The sequence below is a fragment of the Penaeus chinensis genome, chromosome 10 (assembly GCF_019202785.1).
Source record: "Penaeus chinensis breed Huanghai No. 1 chromosome 10, ASM1920278v2, whole genome shotgun sequence".
NCBI lineage: Eukaryota > Metazoa > Arthropoda > Malacostraca > Decapoda > Penaeidae > Penaeus > Penaeus chinensis.
The window spans coordinates 19,929,375-19,949,374 of record NC_061828.1 but is presented as its reverse complement, the minus strand read 5'-3'; the positions used below and the strand labels follow the sequence as shown (position 1 = coordinate 19,949,374).

Below are 20,000 nucleotides of genomic sequence, written 5' to 3'. Positions count from 1 at the left end.
TGTTAGCATCACACATTTGTTATCTGCTGTATATGAATTGATCAATGACATAATTATTCTTGAAAAAATGCCGTCTCCAAGAGCTTGCAATGTCATTTCAATTACAATAAAAGTGTTTTATCAAGTTATTCTTTAACTTGGTCTAAAATAAAACATGAAAGTTTTACCAAGTAACACACAAGTCAAGACACCATAATACCATCCTTATAACCTGGCAACACATTTTATTGCAAAGCATAAAATGGTAAATGATCCATCAGAATTAAATTTCACTTAAATTTCTTCATGTTAACCCTTTGGAACAGCCAGGAAAAATAAAACGGAGTTGTCTCCTTCACTGGATGAAATGCTATTGTAAATATTTGTGCCATAGTTGGTTTTGTAACAAAACCTTGGGGCCGTACATGAAGTTACTAATATTTTGTGCTTCAAAAAACGTCTGACCAGTTTCTGATATCCATTTTTGCAATTAACATACACTTTAAATAAACAAGTAATGGACTTATAAATTTTATACTTTGTCAACATTACATTGGCAAAACAATCATGAAATCTTGCTAACATACTATCTATGTTTTACAAAATATTTTCACTACTTATGCTTTGGTAACTACTATTTGGCTATGAAGCAATTCAAAAAAGTTTCAAGTACATCTATCAAACAAACAGACTTCATACACTCTACACATCTGTAAAGATTATATGGTAATGGGCGGCGTGTTGCAGGCACTGGGGAAGCACAAGCTGTACAAGGACTTTCACGTCGATGAGTCGCATTTAGACCCTGTGGACATCAACTGCCAAGATAAGTGTCTCTGGTAGTTCACTGAGAATATATTGTGCAATGCTTCATGGACAGGAGCATCCAGTCTTGCTTGTGTTTAATGATAACAGGTAGTGTAGCTATTGGCAGTAACACCCTGTTGTCTAAAGAGCATATGGCAAATTCTATATTTCTCCATGCTGGATTGATGAAAGAAAAAAAAAAAAAAAAAAAAAAAAAAAAAAATAATAATGATAATTAGAAAATAATAATCACAAATAAAATATAAAATAAAAATAGAAATGGTGAAGAGGAGAGAAAAACTGAGAAGCACTTTTTGCTAATGCAAATGGTGATAACAATAATGATGAGATGATGAGATGATGATGATGATGATGATGATGATGATGATGATGATGATGATGATGATGATGATGATGGTGATGATGATGATGATAACAATGGTGATAATGATAACAATGGTAATAAGGGTGGTGATGATGATGGTAGTGATTAAGATGATGATGGAGAAAGCAATGACAATGCAATTGATGATACAAAACGAGAGAGAGAGAGAGAGAGAGAGAGAGAGAGAGAGAGAGAGAGAGAGAGAGAGAGAGAGAGAGAGAGAGAGAGAGAGAGAGAGAGAGAGAGAGAGAGAGAGAGAGAGAGAGAGAGAGAGAGACGAGAGAGACGAGAGAGACGAGAGAGACGAGACAGACGAGAGAGACGAGAGAGACGAGAGAGACGAGAGAGACGAGAGAGAGGGAGAGAGAGAGACACGAGGGAGAGAGAGAGACACGAGGGAGAGAGAGAGACACGAGGGAGAGAGAGAGACACGAGGGAGAGAGAGAGACACGAGGGAGAGAGAGAGACACGAGGGAGAGAGAGAGACACGAGGGAGAGAGACACGAGAGAGAGAGAGAGAGAGAGAGAGAGAGAGAGAGAGAGAGAGAGAGAGAGAGAGAGAGAGAGAGAGAGAGAGAGAGAGAGAGAGACAAGAGAGAGAGAGAGACAAGAGAGAGAGAGACACAAGAGAGAGAGAGAGAGAGAGAGAGAGAGAGAGAGAGAGAGAGAGAGAGAGAGAGAGAGAGAGAGAGAGAGAGAGAGAGAGAGAGACACAAGAGAGAGAGAGAGAGAGAGAGAGAGAGAGAGAGAGAGAGAGAGAGAGAGAGAGAGAGAGAGAGAGAGAGAGAGAGAGACAGAGACACAAGAGAGAGAGAGAGAGAGAGAGAGAGAGAGAGAGAGAGAGAGAGAGAGAGAGAGAGAGAGAGAGAGAGAGAGAGAGAGAGAGAGAGAGAGAGAGAGAGAGAGAGAGAGAGAGAGAGAGAGAGAGAGAGAGAGAGAGAGAGAGAGAGAGAGAGAGAGAGAGAGAGAGAGAGAGAGAGAGAGAGAGAGAGAGAGAGAGAGAGAGAGAGAGAGAGAGAGAGAGAGAGAGAGAGAGAGAGAGAGAGAGAGAGAGAGAGAGAGAGAGAGAGCGAGAGAGAGAGAGAGACACGAGGAGAGAGAGAGACACGAGAGAGAGAGAGAGAGAGAGAGAGAGAGAGAGAGAGAGAGAGAGAGAGAGAGAGAGAGAGAGAGAGAGAGAGAGAGAGAGAGAGAGAGAGAGAGAGAGACGAGAGAGACGAGAGAGACGAGAGAGAGACGAGAGAGAGACGAGAGAGAGAGACGAGAGAGACGAGAGAGAGAGAGAGAGAGACGAGAGAGAGAGAGAGAGAGAGAGAGAGAGAGAGAGAGAGAGAGAGAGAGAGAGAGAGAGAGAGAGAGAGAGAGAGAGAGAGAGAGAGAGAGAGAGAGAGAGAGAGAGACACGAGAGAGTGAGAGGCACGACAGAGAGAGAGAAAATTGTGAGTGAAGGCAGAGTATGCTTCCTTCAGAGAAACTAAAAATCATGAAGTAGTTGTCCTCACAGCTTATATCACAAAAAGACTGATGGTGGGGAAAATAGAACAATGGACATAAAGGAAAAAAGAACAACAAGAAAAAAAAAAAAAAAAAAAATTAAAAGAACATTATATATATATTAAAAAAAAAAAAAAGTATCTACTAATTCTATGACCTGATGTTTATTCTGTAGGCACACAGTATCCTAATCAATAAAATTAATCGTATAATTGTACTAAGTATTACATCACTTTATGGGTCCTTCTCTCAAACCCGAAAAAAAGTAAAAAGATGACCACTAATCTCCTTTTCCTTTCAGATACATAATTGGCAATGAACACCAGCTAATAAGAAAGACAAAGAGAAAGAGAAAAGAGAGAAAGAGAGAAAGAGAGAAAGAGAGAAAGAGAGAGAGAGAGAGAGAGAGAGAGAGAGAGAGAGAGAGAGAGAGAGAGAGAGAGAGAGAGAGAGAGAGAGAGAGAGAGAGAGAGAGAGAGAGAGAGAGAGAGAGAGAGAGAGAGAGAGAGAGAGAGAGAGAGAGAGAGAGAGAGAGAGAGAGAGAGAGAGAGAGAGAGAGAGAGAGAGAGAGAGAGAGAGAGAGAGAGAGAGAGAGAGAGAGAGAGAGAGAGAGAGAGAGAGAGAGAGAGAGAGAGAGAGAGAGAGAGAGAGAGAGAGAGAGAGAGAGAGAGAGAGAGAGAGAGAGAGAGAGAGAAGAGAGAGAGAAAGAGAGAAAGAGAGAAAGAGAGAGAGAAGAGAGAGAGAGAGAGAGAGAGAGAGAGAGAGAGAGAGAGAGAGAGAGAGAGAGAGAGAGAGAGAGAGAGAGAGAGAGAGAGGAAAAATCTCACTATATCACCACACTCAGTCTACACCTTCTTTGACACTCATCTATGCCACTATTAAGTAATATTCATGAACAAGATCAGTAATCTCAATGCTCTCAGAGCCAATACTGTATATAGTTTTCATTTGTATTCCATAACTTTTACAAAAACTAAACTACACAACTCCTGTGGGCATGTACACACATAAACATCCACTCTAAAATGTGTTAGTGCCCTTACATAAAAAAAAAAAAAAATAAAAAAATAAAAAAAATAAAGAAAATGTTGAAATTATTATCACTCTGAATTATGGTTTGTGTCCATCAAGAAGATGTATATACTAAGAAAGAAAAAGAAAAAAGAAAAGAAGAAAAACAAAGAATAACAAAAGTAAATGAATGGGGATATGGACATAGTAGGTATTATTGTAGGATCAGCAGCAGCAGCTGTAGTGTTATTTTTAAGTTAATAATAGTATAAGTAAAATTGTGTGAAAAATTCTGAAAATGAAGTAATAAGTTACATATGAGATACATACTGTATTTATATCTTGTTGGTTAACCCTACAGATCAAATATTTGTATCATCATTATTATGATTATCATTATAATCCTTATTGCAAATGATAAAGAATTGTAAATTTTTAAAAGGCAGTCCTGAATATACACTAAATTAGTAAATTCATTGTGGTTTACAGTCAGCTGCTGGAGTATATTGTACTTTCACCTGTTATATGGACTGAATCCTGCAAAGATAAAAAAAATCCCAAGTGTTAGGGATGTTTACATAATACATTCACCATTCTAAATGATGTGGCTATATCAAATTTTGCCCATTATTTTCTGTTTTTTATAATCTTACATTTAGCACTGCAGCAATACCTAATTTGCTTAACTACACTTGAGTATTAAATAACATGTAGTAACAACAATCCATTTTGATACTCTTTAGCAATACATATTTTCACCTAACAAAGCCAGCTGCACTGTGCTGGAACCAGCAACACAATGAGTTCACATTTATCCATTCACTCAAATACAATTTGAACTTTGAATGACATATTCTTGTGTCAACAGTCAAATTCCAGTTTGATTTTCGTCTCTTCCTGTGCCAACTTCACCAGTGATTTCTTGACTCTGAGGGCTGTTAGTCGCACACTAGGGTTCTGGTGCCAACATTCACGGATGATCTTGGACATTCCTGTCAATACCTGAAAAAATATATACATAGGAATATATATATGTATATTTAGCATCAACCTTTAAGAAGAAAACCTAAAGAACACTATAAAACTAAACAAAATATTGAAGCAAATAATTAATGATATAAAGACTTGCAAATTGCAAAAATCAACAGTTTATGTATAATCACTCTCCATCAAACTGGACAAGGTATATTCCACACCAGTCATCTGCATTCACTTACAGGATCACTTGTCCACCTATTGGGGATGACAGGTCGATACTGATCCACACACACCACCTTCTTCATGTCATCAAAGCTTGGGTCATTGGGAACTACATCATAGAAAGGAGGCTTGTACTCATCTATGATTCCATTGGATATGCATCTTCGGCAAACTTCCCACAGAACCAAACCAAGAGCATAGATGTCCACTTTACGGAAAGACTCGAACACAGTCATGTTGATCCTAAATGTAAAGGAAGTGTGGGGATGCAATTACTCAAAATCAATTCAAAAGCACTGAAATAAGTAAATACATATTGAATGCCTATCTTTGCTCTAAAACATTTACATCATGTATATTTTTGCAGAGAGGAAAGAAAACTCACGATTCATTCAAAACTTCAGGGCTCATGTAGCGCTTTGTTCCTACTCTGGGATTATTGCCTATGTTGATTTCCCCTGTAGTTTGAGTATGCATCACAGCCAGTCCAAAATCGGCAATCACACATGTCCCGTTCAGCTGTAAATGAAAGGGTTGCTTTCAAATAAAGAATGAAGCTCATGGCTTCAAGTTAGATGTGTCATAATTTGTTATTCAAATACTACTCTTTCTATATTGGTAGTTATATTGTACAAGTAAACAAGCAAATAAGTAAATAAATATACTTAAATAGATTAAATAAACAAATAAATAAATATACTTTTACCAAACTGGTAACACAGAATCAGCAACTTACAAATACGTTTTCTAGCCTTGGTAGACTCACCTTTACCAAAATGTTCTTTGTTTTGATGTCTCTATGGGCAATGGCTGGTTTTCCTTGTGTACCAAATATTTCTGTATGCAAATGAAGGATTCCATTGATGGCAGAGAGGGCAATATTAATTAGTGATGTGTGGTCCAAGGTATGGATGTTCAGGTAGTCGTGCAGAGAGCCACGAGGATGATAGTGAGTGACCAGCCAGAGTTGAGTACATGCCCCACGAGATGTCATGTCTGATCCATAGAAGCCAAGGATGTTCTCGTGACGGAGCAGCACAGTGCTGGGGATGGGGAACGAACACTTTGTTACTGCACATTTATAAACCTGACCTTTAGTAACTGTTTATCAATGGTATTATCACCACAAATCCTACAGCTATTAATTATTTGCATTACTCATGTAACCAATCTTTGGCTGCTGTACATTCATGAAGTTACCACCATTTATCCTATGACTATTTGCCTATGTTTATATCATACAACTGTTTGTAGGGATTAAGGATTATTTCAGAGGGAAATTTCAATATTTAAAAAAAAAAAAAATTCACACATAAACTGATCATATAGCAGAGGATAATTGTAACAGAGAAAAAGATATCTAATTTGTATTCTATGAGCCTTGAATCAAAAAGCAAAATCACATGGAATTAAAAAGTTTTAACCTATTGATGCTGGCAGGGTATGTATACATGTTCTGTCCTCTGTAATATTTTGTTTATGCAAGAAGTCATTTACTAGGCCAACCATGAGCATGATCTTTACATGCATTCAATGAATTTTTAAAAAGAAAAGTTCTTACATTCATTACTATTATTATTCTTAATGTTATAATAATGATTAGGTTAATATCACACCACTGGCTGCAGGAACATCATCATTCATCATTGGGGAGCTAACGCCGGCAGGGGTGCATAGCCGCATCCACCCTTCGCTTCTACCTATGAGGGTCCCTCATGGCGAACCGCCAGGCAGGGGCGTGGCCCATCTCTAGCTCCTCACGACAGGTTTGATTGATCTGCCCAAGCCACGACTTCCTCGGTTGTCCCACAGACCTCCTCCACCCAGGGTTGTCTTAAACAGAGACAACCTGGTGGGCAGGGTCATCCTGTGGGAATTAAGCCAAGTGGCCGTATAGCCTGAGTTGGTGATCGCGGATTGTGCAAGTAACAGTCCTGTACCAGTCTAATGGAGCAACTGTTGGTTGGACACATGGTCCTGCCAACTGTACCCCATGATCTGACGCAAGGATATGTTACAAAAGGCATCAAGACGCGATTCCAAAGCACAAGATAGTGTTCAGGTTTCACTACCATATAGTAAAACTGGCAGTATCAGGGCCTTGAAAACACGTAACTTGGTCTTGATGCACAGGTACCAGCATCTCCAAATACTCTTGTCGAGAGATTTCATGACCCCTGCTGCCAGACCAATCTGTCAATTGATTTCCTGGTCTGACATCCCGGAGTCATGAACTGCACTACCGAGGTATATAAAGCTCTCTGTGACCTCAGAGTTTTCACTACAAGCATGCACTGACTGCACAGGGTCTCCTAGTAGGCCCCCAAAATCCTGGATCTTGGTCTTGGTCCAGGAGACCTCTAGCTCCAGGGGCTTTGCTTCATTGCTAAATGCATCAAGAGCCACCACTAGGGTTTCTAGAGATTCAGATAGAATAGCAACATCATCAGCAAATTCAAGGTCTGTAACCTTGATATTGCCCAGAGTTGCTCCACAGCGACTTTGGACAGTAGCTCTACCCAGTATCCAGTCCATGCAGGTGTTGAGAAGTGTTGGTGCAAGAACACAGCCTTGCCTCACACCTGAACTAACAGGGAAGAAGCTCAACAGCCCCCCACCACACTTTATAGCACTTTCAGTGCCTGTATACAGGTTTGCTATTAATCCAATAATCCTAGTTAGAATTCCTCTTATTGGCGATGCATGGTATCAAACGCCTTCTTGAGGTCGATGTAAGCTGCGAGCAGCCCAAGTCCGAACTCATGACGGCGCTCTACAATGACTCGAAGCGCCAGGATATGGTCTATTGTGGACTTACCAGGAGTGAATCCAGATTGCTCCAGCCTCTGGTGCCTCAGCAGGTGGTCTCTGATATGTCACAGTAGGATGTCCGCAAGTACCTTGCCTGGTATACTGAGTAGTGTAATGCCCCGGTGATTGCTGCACTCCCACTGATCCCCTTTCCCCTTCCAGAGAGGGATGACCACACCCCTCAACAGGTCAGGAGGAATGTTACCAGTCTGCCAGATGGCAGACAGGACAGCATGCAAGCCTCTTGCCATAGGTTCTCCACCAGCCTTTAACAGTTCAGCTGGGATGCCACAAACACCTGCTGCTTTACCACTCCTCAGCTTGGAAATTGCCCCCCTGACTTCAGTCAGAGAGGGTGGATCCTCACTGATGGGTGGGTCTAACAGAGGAATCTTAACATTACCCACATCCAAGTTAACTGTTGGTGGATCAACCTGATACAACTGCTCAAAATACTCAGCCCAATGCACCTGCACCCCATCAGGATCTGAGATTATCTGGCCACTTGCTGAGCGGACTGCAGTCATTTGTGAGGAGGGCTTGGAGTTCAGCTTTCTCAGGGCTTGGTAGGCAGGATGAAGGTTATTTACTAGGAAATGGTTTTCAACCTCCTCTGCAAGATTCCTGATAAATTGTCCCTTATCCCTTCTCAACAGTGACCTAGTCCTGCAGGAACATGGACTCCAATGTATTTTATTTTATTTTATTTTATCTATTTATTTATTTTTTTGGCGAATTTTGTTTTATACAGATGGCTCCACAAGTGCTCAGCCACCAATGAGTTAATTAATAAGCCCCATTCCTTATGTCTTGAATTTCTTTGATTTTTTCTTCTACAGCTATTAATATTAATACTGTTATTATCACTGAAATTGTAATAATTATAATGTAGTTAACCCTTTCCTGCTAGGTGGCATGTATGTACATGCTGTGGCATGCCTGGATTATATTCCGGGTGGCATGTCTATACATGCCATGGTGCGCCAATCCCATTTTCCAGTGGGTATGTATAGTCATGCAGCGCATGCTATGGCGCCGACACGATCTCCCAGCAGTGGAGCCCAGGCCACTATGAATACACCCCACGAGAGAGGGCTTTCATATTGGAAGACCACCCAGCAGCATTGGGTTAAAGTACTTATAGCAATAAAAAATAAAATAGAATCTTTCTGAAAATCAAGGAAAATGGTAAATAGGTGAAACAAGTAGGACTAGTAAATAAATCCTTGGTGACTAAGCACTTGTGGAGCCATCACATTGGACATGCCATCCTGGCACAATAGGCTCATAAAAATAACATTAAGGGGACCGTCCCTGGGTTTGGAGGGGGGGTTGGGTCGGGGGGGTCGAAAATGAGTTATGCCCTGTTTCAGATTCCTATACTACTGTAATATTACCCACGTGAATATGAACTCCCGCGAAGAAAAATTAGGTGGTCAAATGAGGGCCTAACCCTGGACAACCATTTTGCTGATCAGCGAATTTCACCTGGTGCGCCACTTATGCCTTAGTGGCGCACCAACGTCAAGTTGTATTTTGACATTACCTATTGAAATGGATCACAGGAGGGTAAAAGTATCGTGTGCGCGAGTGAATGAATGTGCACTTGAGTGAATGAGAGTACGCGCGAGTGTATGAGTGTGCGCGCGAGTGTATGAGTGTGCGCGCGAGTATATGAGTGTGTGCGCGAGTGTTAGAGTGTGCGCCCGAATGTTAGAGTGTGCGCGCACGAGTGTATGAGTGTGTGCGAGTGTATGAGTGTGTGCGAGTGTATGAGTGTGTGCGAGTGTATGAGTGTGTGTGTACCAGTGTGCCGTGTATGCCTTCCTTGGCGACAAGAAGTGGGTCGGTAGCCCATGATACTCTCCAAAGGAATATTTCAACTGAGTTGAGGATTTTTCCTCATCTCAGTTGAAAGGGGACCAGGAAGCATGAGTAGTAGTATCCATGTATTAGTATTAGCTTTCTTCTTACTTTCCCTTCCTCCCGTTGTACACCTTGTTTGCTTATGGGTCATAACGTAAGAGTATAGTTATATTTAACCCCCCCCCCCCCTTATCTTCCCTACCTCCCATTTTCGGTCGGGGGGGTGGGGGGGACAACCGAAGTGGAGGGTAATATGAGCTATAGAGGACTCATGATGGCAGAAAGACGAGTTTAGAAGTGCGTGGACGTGATATTACAACGTTATTTTATGGTCACGTGGACCACATAGTTAAGGCACAGGATGACTTCAGTACTATATTATATTGTATTTTGTGATGCTGTGCAATAACTATTGATCTGATCTGAATGGTTGGGCTTTTTCTTATGTAAAAAGTAGTCAGTAAGCAAGCGAAAAATATATGGAAATTAATAGAAAATTATCAAACAAGTTTGGAAGTCGATTACTCGTAAAGTTTTTTTTTATATTTCAGACTTCTCACGGCTTAGTTTTTGTTCGATCTCAAAATGCTTTTTCCCCTAAACAGAACATCAGTATGCGCATAGAACTACGTATGTTTTTTTTTTTTTTTTTTTTTTGGCAGTTATGTAACATGCAATAATTTAGAAACAAATTAATGAATTTCCAAATTAGAATATGTTGTTTCGTTTATATGACCTAGAGGTTTTCTCAGCAAAAGTAATATAGAAAAATGAATGTTAACTCTGGGACGTGTGAAGGCTAGACCCTTCGGTGAAATTGAATAAAATTCAGTATAAAGATTTGTAATAAAGTACTCTTTCATCCTACCAAATTTCATTAAAATCTGTAAGACCATTTTCTATTTTTCAACAAAATAGTGAAAATCGGCATTTTCTCAGGGACGGTTCCCTTAAAACAATGGTAATAGACAAAAACATTAAAGATAAAAATAAAATAAAATAAAATGATGAGGTCATGCTGGCCTACTTACTGAATCCTTGGTGACTAAGTACTTGTAAAGCCATCAATGTGTAAAAGGAAAAATAATAATAATGCAAAAGAAATAAATAATAAATGTACCTGATGCCAGGTATACAGACATGTATATTAAAGTGTGCATAAGCCCTTAAATCTTAGTGCAACAGATGATTCTCACCTATAAATTTCAGTTTCTCTTGCCCACGATGCTTCATCACGCGAAAAAAATATCTTGACAGCAACACTTTCTCCTTGCCATATACCAAGCCATACCTCACCATAACGACCCTAGAAAAAACAGAAATTTTCATTAATATTAACAGTAATAGTAGTAGTAGTTGTATATAAGTACATAAATACAGAAGTATAGTAGTAGTAGAATACTGCACTCAGTCGGAAAGTATAGGAAGGCTTGCCCCCTTGCCGGGTGTAACCATACAACTGGCACGGCTGTATCTATAGACACTTTATAATATATCATTTAATTACAGTAATTATATTTCTCTTTCTTTAAATCAAAACTTAATTCTAACTCATAATTATGTTTCTAATATACCACTGATTACTTTAATGCTAGCATATGTGATTGGAAAGTTTAACTCATAATAGGATAGGTTTTTTCTTATAAAACTTGGCCATCTGGCAGGACCATATCATATCTGATAATCAATAAAATTTGACTCCTAATTTGAATAAGAGTTTTTGCTTCTTCTCAAGGGCACATTCTTACAACTCAGTTATATTTCTCAAAGATTATGAATTACACTAATACCAGAATATGTGCTAATATCATAGTTGGATTTTCTATTTCTTTGGAAACAAGGTTAGCAGTTACACAGCCCCTCACCACTGGTAATGTGGTCAGTGGATCTTGAGTAGATGGCAGGTTGTGAATGAAACCTGCATGGTTGCAAAATTTTCATTTAAAAAAAACACCTAGGCTCCACTATAGTCTTTGTTTTCATTCTACAATAGCCATGGCAATCATGATAATTGTTCACCACAGAGACTTTTACTTTATTCTTGGACTGATATAAATATTATCCAAATATCCTATTGATTTTATGTTCTATACTTCATAAAAATAGCCTCTCCTCCTTATCTTTAATATTTTTTCCATAGGCATGTTCATAATTGCATAGATGGATTTTTACATTACAAAAATAACTGCAGAATTCAAGATGGTAAGGCATCATTTTATTGTACAATTAATGTCCTTGAGAGCTGCAATGAGCTCATGGGTTAAACGCCAAATGATGATGTGCGGTGTATGTTGTTTGTCTGTAATGTTGATGAATGGGTGTGTACAGTATAGTAAAGTAAAGTGAAGTAAAGTAGTAGTAGTAAAGCAAAAAAGCTACAGCAGTAATAATAAACAATTCAGTTCAGATGAACAAGTAAATCATATTATGGAATAAAAGGTTCTTTGGTATGAGCCACCACAGTATGCACCATTTTTTGGCAAATACAATATGATCAATACAATCTGCTTTCAAAAACATTACCAGAAATTTTCTTTATTTACATTCATGAAAACTTGACAATTCAGTCAAAAAAAAGTATACCATGAGAATTCTTTACTCAAATTATTCCATGTTATCCTAGCCTGTGAATAAAATTATTTGCATACATAATTTGGCAATTACATTACCTTTCCAATAACTTCTGCAAGCCAGATTTGTTTGGCAAGAGTTCGCTGGATGAGCAAAGGCAAACCTGAACCACTTCCTGAAGTTATGGAGTCATTAAAGATTTCCTGCAAAAAACAAATTTCTTTCAGTGGTTACATGTAAGTGGTATTCAAAATAGTGGAAATAATAATAATAATAATGATGAAGGTATTTCTTGTGTAAAAAGAAGAGAAAAGAATAACAAATTATATTGCCTTGGTAGGAAATTCATACCCTTAGTGTTGAGTCCCCTGCAGCAGTTGCCCTCAATTCATCTCTATACATGGCATGAGGTAACGGCAAGGCAGATGCAGCTGCAGCAGATGCATAGGCTCTCATTCTCCTCTTGTGTGCATGTTGCAGGAAAATGATTACAAGGATAGCAGTAATCACAACCAAAAGTACAGGCACCACATGGTGCACCAGAACACTCATTATTTCTGAGTCTTCCCCCTTTACTGAAAGCAAATAGAGAAGGAAGGTCATAACTCAAAAGAAAAAAGGGAATATACATAAAAAAAAAAAAAATCAAAGAAACATGTATATAAAAAAAATTATACACAACACTCTATGACAATTCAATGAACATGATAATCTCATATAATTTTCAGTCAAAGGAAACTTCCATCACTCTATAAACAAAGAAAATTACTCACTGATGTCAGCTGTGGGTAAGACAGGAAAGCTCCCATTGTTACAGTAGTTGGTACGACAACAGTCGATCTTGAAAAAGTTTTTGTGAATCTCTTTTGAGGCACATTGCATGTGGACTTGCTCTGGCACCTTGATACATCCCTTTGACTCATTTTCTTCCCCGTGTTCTGTTCGAGTCTTAGCTTTCCAGCACTGGAGGAAAATGGTTTCTTTTAAGTTTGAGATTCAAAACTGACTATGCACTGTAGTCTTTTCCAAACAGCCTCTCTATAGATATTTCATTTTTTAAAAATATTCTTTCAAAGGAGTTAGGGAAAAGGTTTATGCCTTAGAAGTCATTCAATAAAGAAGGCATATTCACTACAACACAACTTTTTGATATTCCTACAAATATCATAATAAAATTTAGCACTTACAATACAAACACTCAAAATTGGGTGATTAGTTAGTTCATATTCTTCAACAAAATTATGCCATGAAACATTAAATTAGCCTATACAACAGTCAACACCATACCATACCATACCATGATAGCATTATGACACTCAGTGATCTGGTTGCAATGAGGTCTAAGACATTTGATGCAGGAAATTCTTTCATACTCTTCATTCCAATCTCTGAACACTGGCCAGTTTTTTATCTCTGAGGTGCTACTGCCACTGCCACTGCCACTGCCACTACTTTCACTCTTTTCTCCTCCAGTTGTATTCTGAAGGAGGACTTGGAGCACCCCATCTACATCAGCCTTCTCAGTGTCTGAAACCTGAAGAAATACGTTTGTACTGTCCTGAATCTGTAGTTGATGGATTTGAGATAATAAGAGTTCATCAACATAAGGAGAAAAGAAGAGAAAGAAAAAGAGAGAGGGGAGAGTGGGAGAAAGAAGGATGGAAGGAAAGTGAGGGGGAGAGAGGAGGAGGGAAAAAAGGGGAGACAAGGTGCAGGGTGAGAGCGTAGAAGGAAGGGGAAGAGGAGAGACAAGGAGGGAGAGAATGGGAGAAGAGGAGGGGAAGGAGGGAGGGAGTTGGAGGTGAAAGGCTAGAGTAGAAAGATGGGAGAGGGAGGGGAGAGAAGAGAGTATGGAGGGAGGGAGGAAAGGAAGAGGGATAGAGGAGAGAGTATGGAGGGAGGGAGGGAAGAAGGTGGATGGAGGAAAGAGGTGGAGGGGGAGCAAGGGAGGGAGGGAGGAGAGGGGGGGAGGGGAGGGGGGGAGAGGGAGGGAGGGAGAGGGAGAGAGAGAGAGAGAGAGAGAGAGAGAGAGAGAGAGAGAGAGAGAGAGAGAGAGAGGGAGGGAGGGAGGGAGGGAGGGAGGGAGGGGAGGGAGGGGAGGGAGGGAGGGAGAGGGAGGGGGAGGGGGAGGGGAGGGGAGGGGGAGGGAGAGGGAGAGGGAGGGAGGGAGAGGGAGGGAGGGAGGGAGAGGGAGGGAGGGAGGGAGGGAGAGAGAGGGAGGGAGAGAGAGAGAGAGAGAGGGAGAGAGAGAGAGAGAGAGAGGGAGAGATAGAGAGAGGGAGAGAGAGAGAGAGAGAGAGAGAGAGAGAGAGAGAGGGAGAGAGAGAGGGAGAGAGAGAGAGAGGGAGAGAGAGAGAGAGAGAGAGAGAGAGAGAGAGAGAGAGAGAGAGAGAGAGAGAGAGAGAGAGAGAGAGAGAGAGAGAGAGAGAGAGAGAGAGAGAGAGTGAGAGAGAGAGAGAGAGAGAGAGCACACAAACTATCATCCCAAGTCTTACCTTGGATGAGTTCTCCTTGGTGCCCTGACTGGCCATAACATCAGCCTTAAAACCTCCATCACTGCCATACACATAATCCCCACTGGCATCTTTCACGCCATTTGCCTCACTTTCCTCTAGGCTGTCTCTCGCAGGCACTTCACCCTCGTTGAGTTTGTCTCTGTTCACTCCTAATGTGTCTAGAGGGGTAGAGATCAAAGCTTATGAATGATAGTAACATAAGCGTACCAACAATAATAATGATAAAAATAATAACATAGAAATCAATGGTTCCTGACCTTTTTTTGTCCCTGGCTAGTTGACCCCAAGAGTAGAACCATAATTTCTATGATTTCCTCATTATCTTTAAGCCACAATTCTCCTGTCACAGAATCTCAATTGCATTACATTCAGCTAAGGTAGAGACATTTCACAATAAATAAAAAAAATGAGCACAGCATTTTCCCCATTTTTTATTCATTTTTCCCAGTGGCAATGGGTTAATTTGCATATTTAGCATTTCTATATTGATTTTTTTTTTCAAGCCACCCTGCCCATCTTTTTGATGCCATCATCAGAATGTAATCAAAATTAAGGTTGGTATCTATGAATAAAAGGCATATTTCTATAAACAAAAGAATGCATGGGGTTTCAATGAAATGAACTCTATATTACAATAAATTATACACATGGCTTCCCAATTTATTTTTTTTCTCCTTAAATTCTTTTGATTGCGATTCTTTGTATTTTATTTAGTTCCACGTTTTAGAGTAAGTGAAATTTTAAAACTTTTCTTGATTTGATTTGTAATTAATAAGATTTGTTTTGGAAATCCTCAATTCTTGATTTCTTGACCAAATCACTACAAGAAAAACATTTTCTAGTGTGTAAAATAAATCTTTCCTGCTCCAAGGACGAAATTTACCATTTGTGGAATATAAACATGTCATCTTTACTATAGCTGAGGCAATGCAGTCTTTAGAGGTTAACCCATTTACCTCAGGTGACACTGTGTCATGTTATTGTGAAAAATCCCAGACACCTGGTGACACTTAATCACATTATGAGCCCATTTCCTGGTGGCTGGGATAATGTGCAAGAGCCTGGACAATAGCCCAGGACCAGAGCAGCATTAATGAGCGTGACGCACTTGAGCGTGTTCAGCGGAGAGTTACGCTACATGTAGTGGACTTCCAGGCCAAACAGCAGGACGGCTGCCAGAAGTCACTGGACTCAGTGACACCAAGAAATCTCTGATACTGTAATTGAACAATTAAATAGTATCTTTTTAAAAATTAACACAAGCTAAACAGTGAATCAATAAAATAATGAGAATTTAATATGGCTCCTTTTTCTCAGAGCAAAACTAAGCTCTTACGATTAACAGCTATTTTCTTAAACCCAGGGCCTCATACATCCTCCAACACCTCCCCATTCCCTCGCCACTTCGGGACTTAATTCTTAAACAGCTCCCAAGCCAAAATAAAAAAAAAAGGAAAAAAAAAGCCATGAGGACCAATCCACACTCTCAACCAACAAGGCCTCCATTCCACAGGACAACCAGAGAGAAGCCTGATTGGCAGAGGCCCCTCGTCGCGGCAGCTCCCTGGGCAAATGTTCCCGACGCCCAATCCAAGCCCCTAAGAATGCCTTCCCTTCCAGTCCCACCAGAGTATTTACTCGCCCGTCCTCCCTGGCAGCACCTCCCGAGGCCCTCGCGCAGTGCAGCGGGCGTGACGGGCGCGGGGGGCAGGCTGTGAGTGTCCTTGCGACGTGACTGTGGCTGGGAAAAAAAAACACTTGGGACATGGAGTGAGTTTCGTAAGTTTGGTTGAAGTTTTAGCAAGTTCAGTTGAGTTTTAAGTTTGGGAAGTTCGAGTAGTAAGTTCTCCCTCTCGTGGCCAGACATTGTGGCGCCGCTCTATCTCTCGGTTCTGTGTCCTCGTCTCTTTATTTCTGGACTTTTGCACTCCCTGTTGAGTAACTAGGTGTCATCTTAGTAATCTGCCGGACCAAAGACATTTATCCTACCGTCAGGAACACGGCAGGACGTTAATGTTATTGACAGCACGTAGAGCAAAGTGTATAAGAGGGTCGCCATCATTACCCACTGAGAAGTCTATACTTTCAGTAAGAATTACGATATTAAAAAGAGAAAATAAAAAACAAAAATTAAACCTAAATAAAAATCAGCAGAGCTAAGCATTATACTAGTCTTGAAAAATAATTCGATTCCTTTCTATTATTTATTTTCTTATAGCGATGAGTTTCTCGTTTGACTTTCTCGCCAGTTCGTTTGTTATTATGCGAAGAAAATTGAAACTTGGACTTATCATTGTGAAAAAAACGTGTAAAGGAGCTCAATTGCGTTTAAAATACGACGGTATTGAGAGATAATTTCAATACTTCCTTTATCGGTATACTGTTTATTTTTGCAATTAATTATATTCTTAGTTTAAGAGAAAAAGTAGCATGTATTATAGTCGATCATCAACACTGGGGCTGATATCCATGAATTATAATGGGGATGGCTTATTAATAAACATATGATAAACTACAAATGATGCTGACCCTACTACTATTATTACTACGACTACACTACGACAGCTGCTGCTTCTGCTACTTCTATTTTTTTTTTTTTTTTTTATATAGACAATTGTTTCCAAACCTATTCGTATGAACACTTCTGCCTCCACTTATTATTTACTAAAGAAAAACCATAATTGGCGCTGTACCCACTAAATGAGCCAATGTTTTGAGCATGTATATATATTTACCCATTTATCATTCGACAGAAAGAGTTGACGTAGTGTAATGCTTAATGACCAAGGTCTTTTGGGTATTCATATGTATCTATTAATTTATCATTAAGGCTTAATGACCAAATTCCTTTTTTGAGAGGTCTTCAACAAGGCATGTGTTGAAAGGTTTGTTCTCAGAGACTATTCCTCATAAAATTTGAAAAATAAGGGAGTGAAAGTGCTATGCATGTTTTCGTTTTGTTTTTGTTTTTCTAAATACGACTTACTTTTTATATATTTTTATTTTGATTATGAGCTTCTTTCCGATGGCAAATGTTTCCCCATTTGATAGGTCACTCGCGCATTTTTTTCTTTCTTTTCTTTTTCAGTTGATACATCTTTTAATTCCTCGTGACTATTGTATGACTCTCTTTTTGTACTCCTTTACGTCGCCAACATGAAAATAATATCCAATTAACCTTTAAATACACGTTTCACTAGTCTGCTTATACCGATAGGATTTGGCATCAGTCATTTTCTACATGATAAGATTAAAGTCCTTTATTTCTGATCTACCTCCTTTCTGTGCAGCTTCTACCTTCAGTTGTAATTCGAAATATAATCGCATGTAATTGCCCCTCGTCTTGCCTAGCAATGAAATGTCATACCTGATATTAGTGTCAGAGAGTATTGATATTCGAGTTTACAATGCTCACCCCTCCCATGCGTGGAGGTAGAGAACTTCGGGGGTTCATGGGTGTTGCATTCCAGATTTTCCAACAGAGCTGCGATGAACATATTCCTTAGGACATCTTCAACCTGTTGAAGGTGTGTGTGACTTCTAGGGACAGTCGCCGATGTTTGGGTCTGTGGATGGAATGTGTACAGGCTGTATGGCGTTTCATAGATTTTTTTTTCTTTTTTCTTGATAAGCTTCTAACTCTTCCCTAATTCTATATTTTGTATTTAATATACTCAGATTTGAAGTCTAGGGAGCCTATGCTTCGTTCTCGATGGCGCCGACCTCTAGTTGGCCAGCACCAAATATTTATAAAATAAGGTTATAGTGCACTGGCTTTGTAATAAGAATTGTTTTCACTTTCGGGACTTTCCAACTCAGGATCTTGTATCAATCAGGTCTTAACACATTTTTATATCAATCGTAACTACAGCACCGGTAAGATCATCGGTGAATACTTTTAGTTTGAGGTTAATGGTGTTATAAGCGATTTTTTCTTATATAAATATTATCCTTACATATATTTCCAAGGCTACTGGGCCGCCCTCTGTTCCTTTAGCTTATATGGCCTATGTTCCCATTTTTTGGTATTGCCTATGGTGAGATATCATGTCGGTATATAGGACATTATATCGATATATAGGACAAGAGGAGCATTGGCCTAAGTACCCAATAACACCTCTTCACATTCTTCGAATCCGAATATCTGCCAAACCGAATATTTAAACAGTGTAGAGCTCGTCTTTGGTTACTTCTGTGATAATTTTTCCATGATCCTACTACGTACTTCTCCATTTCATACTGACCTGCAACCCGATTTCTTATCTAGAGGAATAAATCTATTAGTGCATTCAGTTTTTTCCTGGCAAGCTTGGCAATCGTATTGTATATCTATGCCTTAGCCTAACCAAGTATTGTTTTACATAATAATGGCAATACTAATAAAATTATGATGAGAATAATTATGATAATAATGATGGCGATGGCGGCGTTAATGATAATAATATCTAGTGATGACGTCGATCTGATGATAATAACATAGTGAAATAATCAAAACTGTATCAGTAAGATCATTACTTTATGATATGATAAAGCCAATTATTTTGAGAATAATCACAAGTCCGAAAACAACACTGACATAAATCGAGATGCCCGACAGCAGGAGAGCTGAAGTCACGAAATATATATTACCGGTACGTAATGAAAGGGTGTTTTAGTAAGTTCACCACACAACTGTTTAAAGTTACTAGTCTTCATCATTTGTAAACATAGCAGTTTCAAATGTAACAATATCCGCCGATGTATTCAAGCATCAGCCACATTATATGTCTAGTATTTTTCTTTTTATTGCTATTTATTCATTTCTTATTTATCTATTTATTATAAAATCTCATTCTCCTTGTCATATCATTTATACTTTATCTCAGACGGTCTTTGAGAAAATGTTTATCCATTTCCTTTGGATTTATTAACAGCACTGGTTGGATATATGATCACTGTAACACGAAGGTCAATATGTGCATCACTATAACCTAGATTATGGGTCTTCATTGGAAGGGTGTCAACAGTATCATGTACCATATGCTGTTGTGAGGAATCCCTACTAATTGGACTTTGGGCTCTTGTTCTAATATTAATAACAATAATGACATTGATAACTATAATACCGTTGATAATAATAACATGAGTGTGTGCCTTTGTGAAAACGTTTGCAGAGCTTTCGCCAGGACAGAACAATAGAGTGTGTGTGGGAGGGGTGTCAGTATGACTGATAATCCCTTTAGACGTCAATATAAGTATATACCTATATAGACCTTGGGTAGGAACGGGAAACGAGTGTAATGGCTGCGTTTGATGGCTGCCAGGGTGGGACTTTCGCAGGCAAGGATTACTTACATTGGCGGAAAAAAAAAATATTTGCA

General features: G+C 39.4%; 1 protein-coding gene across 1 annotated transcript; it reads right to left on the bottom strand.

The window, feature by feature from the left end:
• Positions 1-3,431: 3,431 nt before the first annotated feature.
• On the bottom strand, positions 3,432-16,700 carry LOC125030011 (activin receptor type-1-like). The gene is made up of 11 exons (XM_047620228.1): positions 16,630-16,700; positions 14,620-14,798; positions 13,422-13,658; positions 12,898-13,087; positions 12,476-12,699; positions 12,223-12,327; positions 10,750-10,859; positions 5,643-5,919; positions 5,262-5,395; positions 4,894-5,119; positions 3,432-4,678 (listed from the first exon to the last, which is right to left on the bottom strand). Exons 1-11 carry the CDS (start codon positions 16,697-16,699, stop codon positions 4,538-4,540), a joined length of 1,893 nt encoding a protein of 630 aa, XP_047476184.1. The 5' UTR covers position 16,700; the 3' UTR covers positions 3,432-4,537.
• Between the last annotated feature and the right edge of the window lie 3,300 nt (positions 16,701-20,000).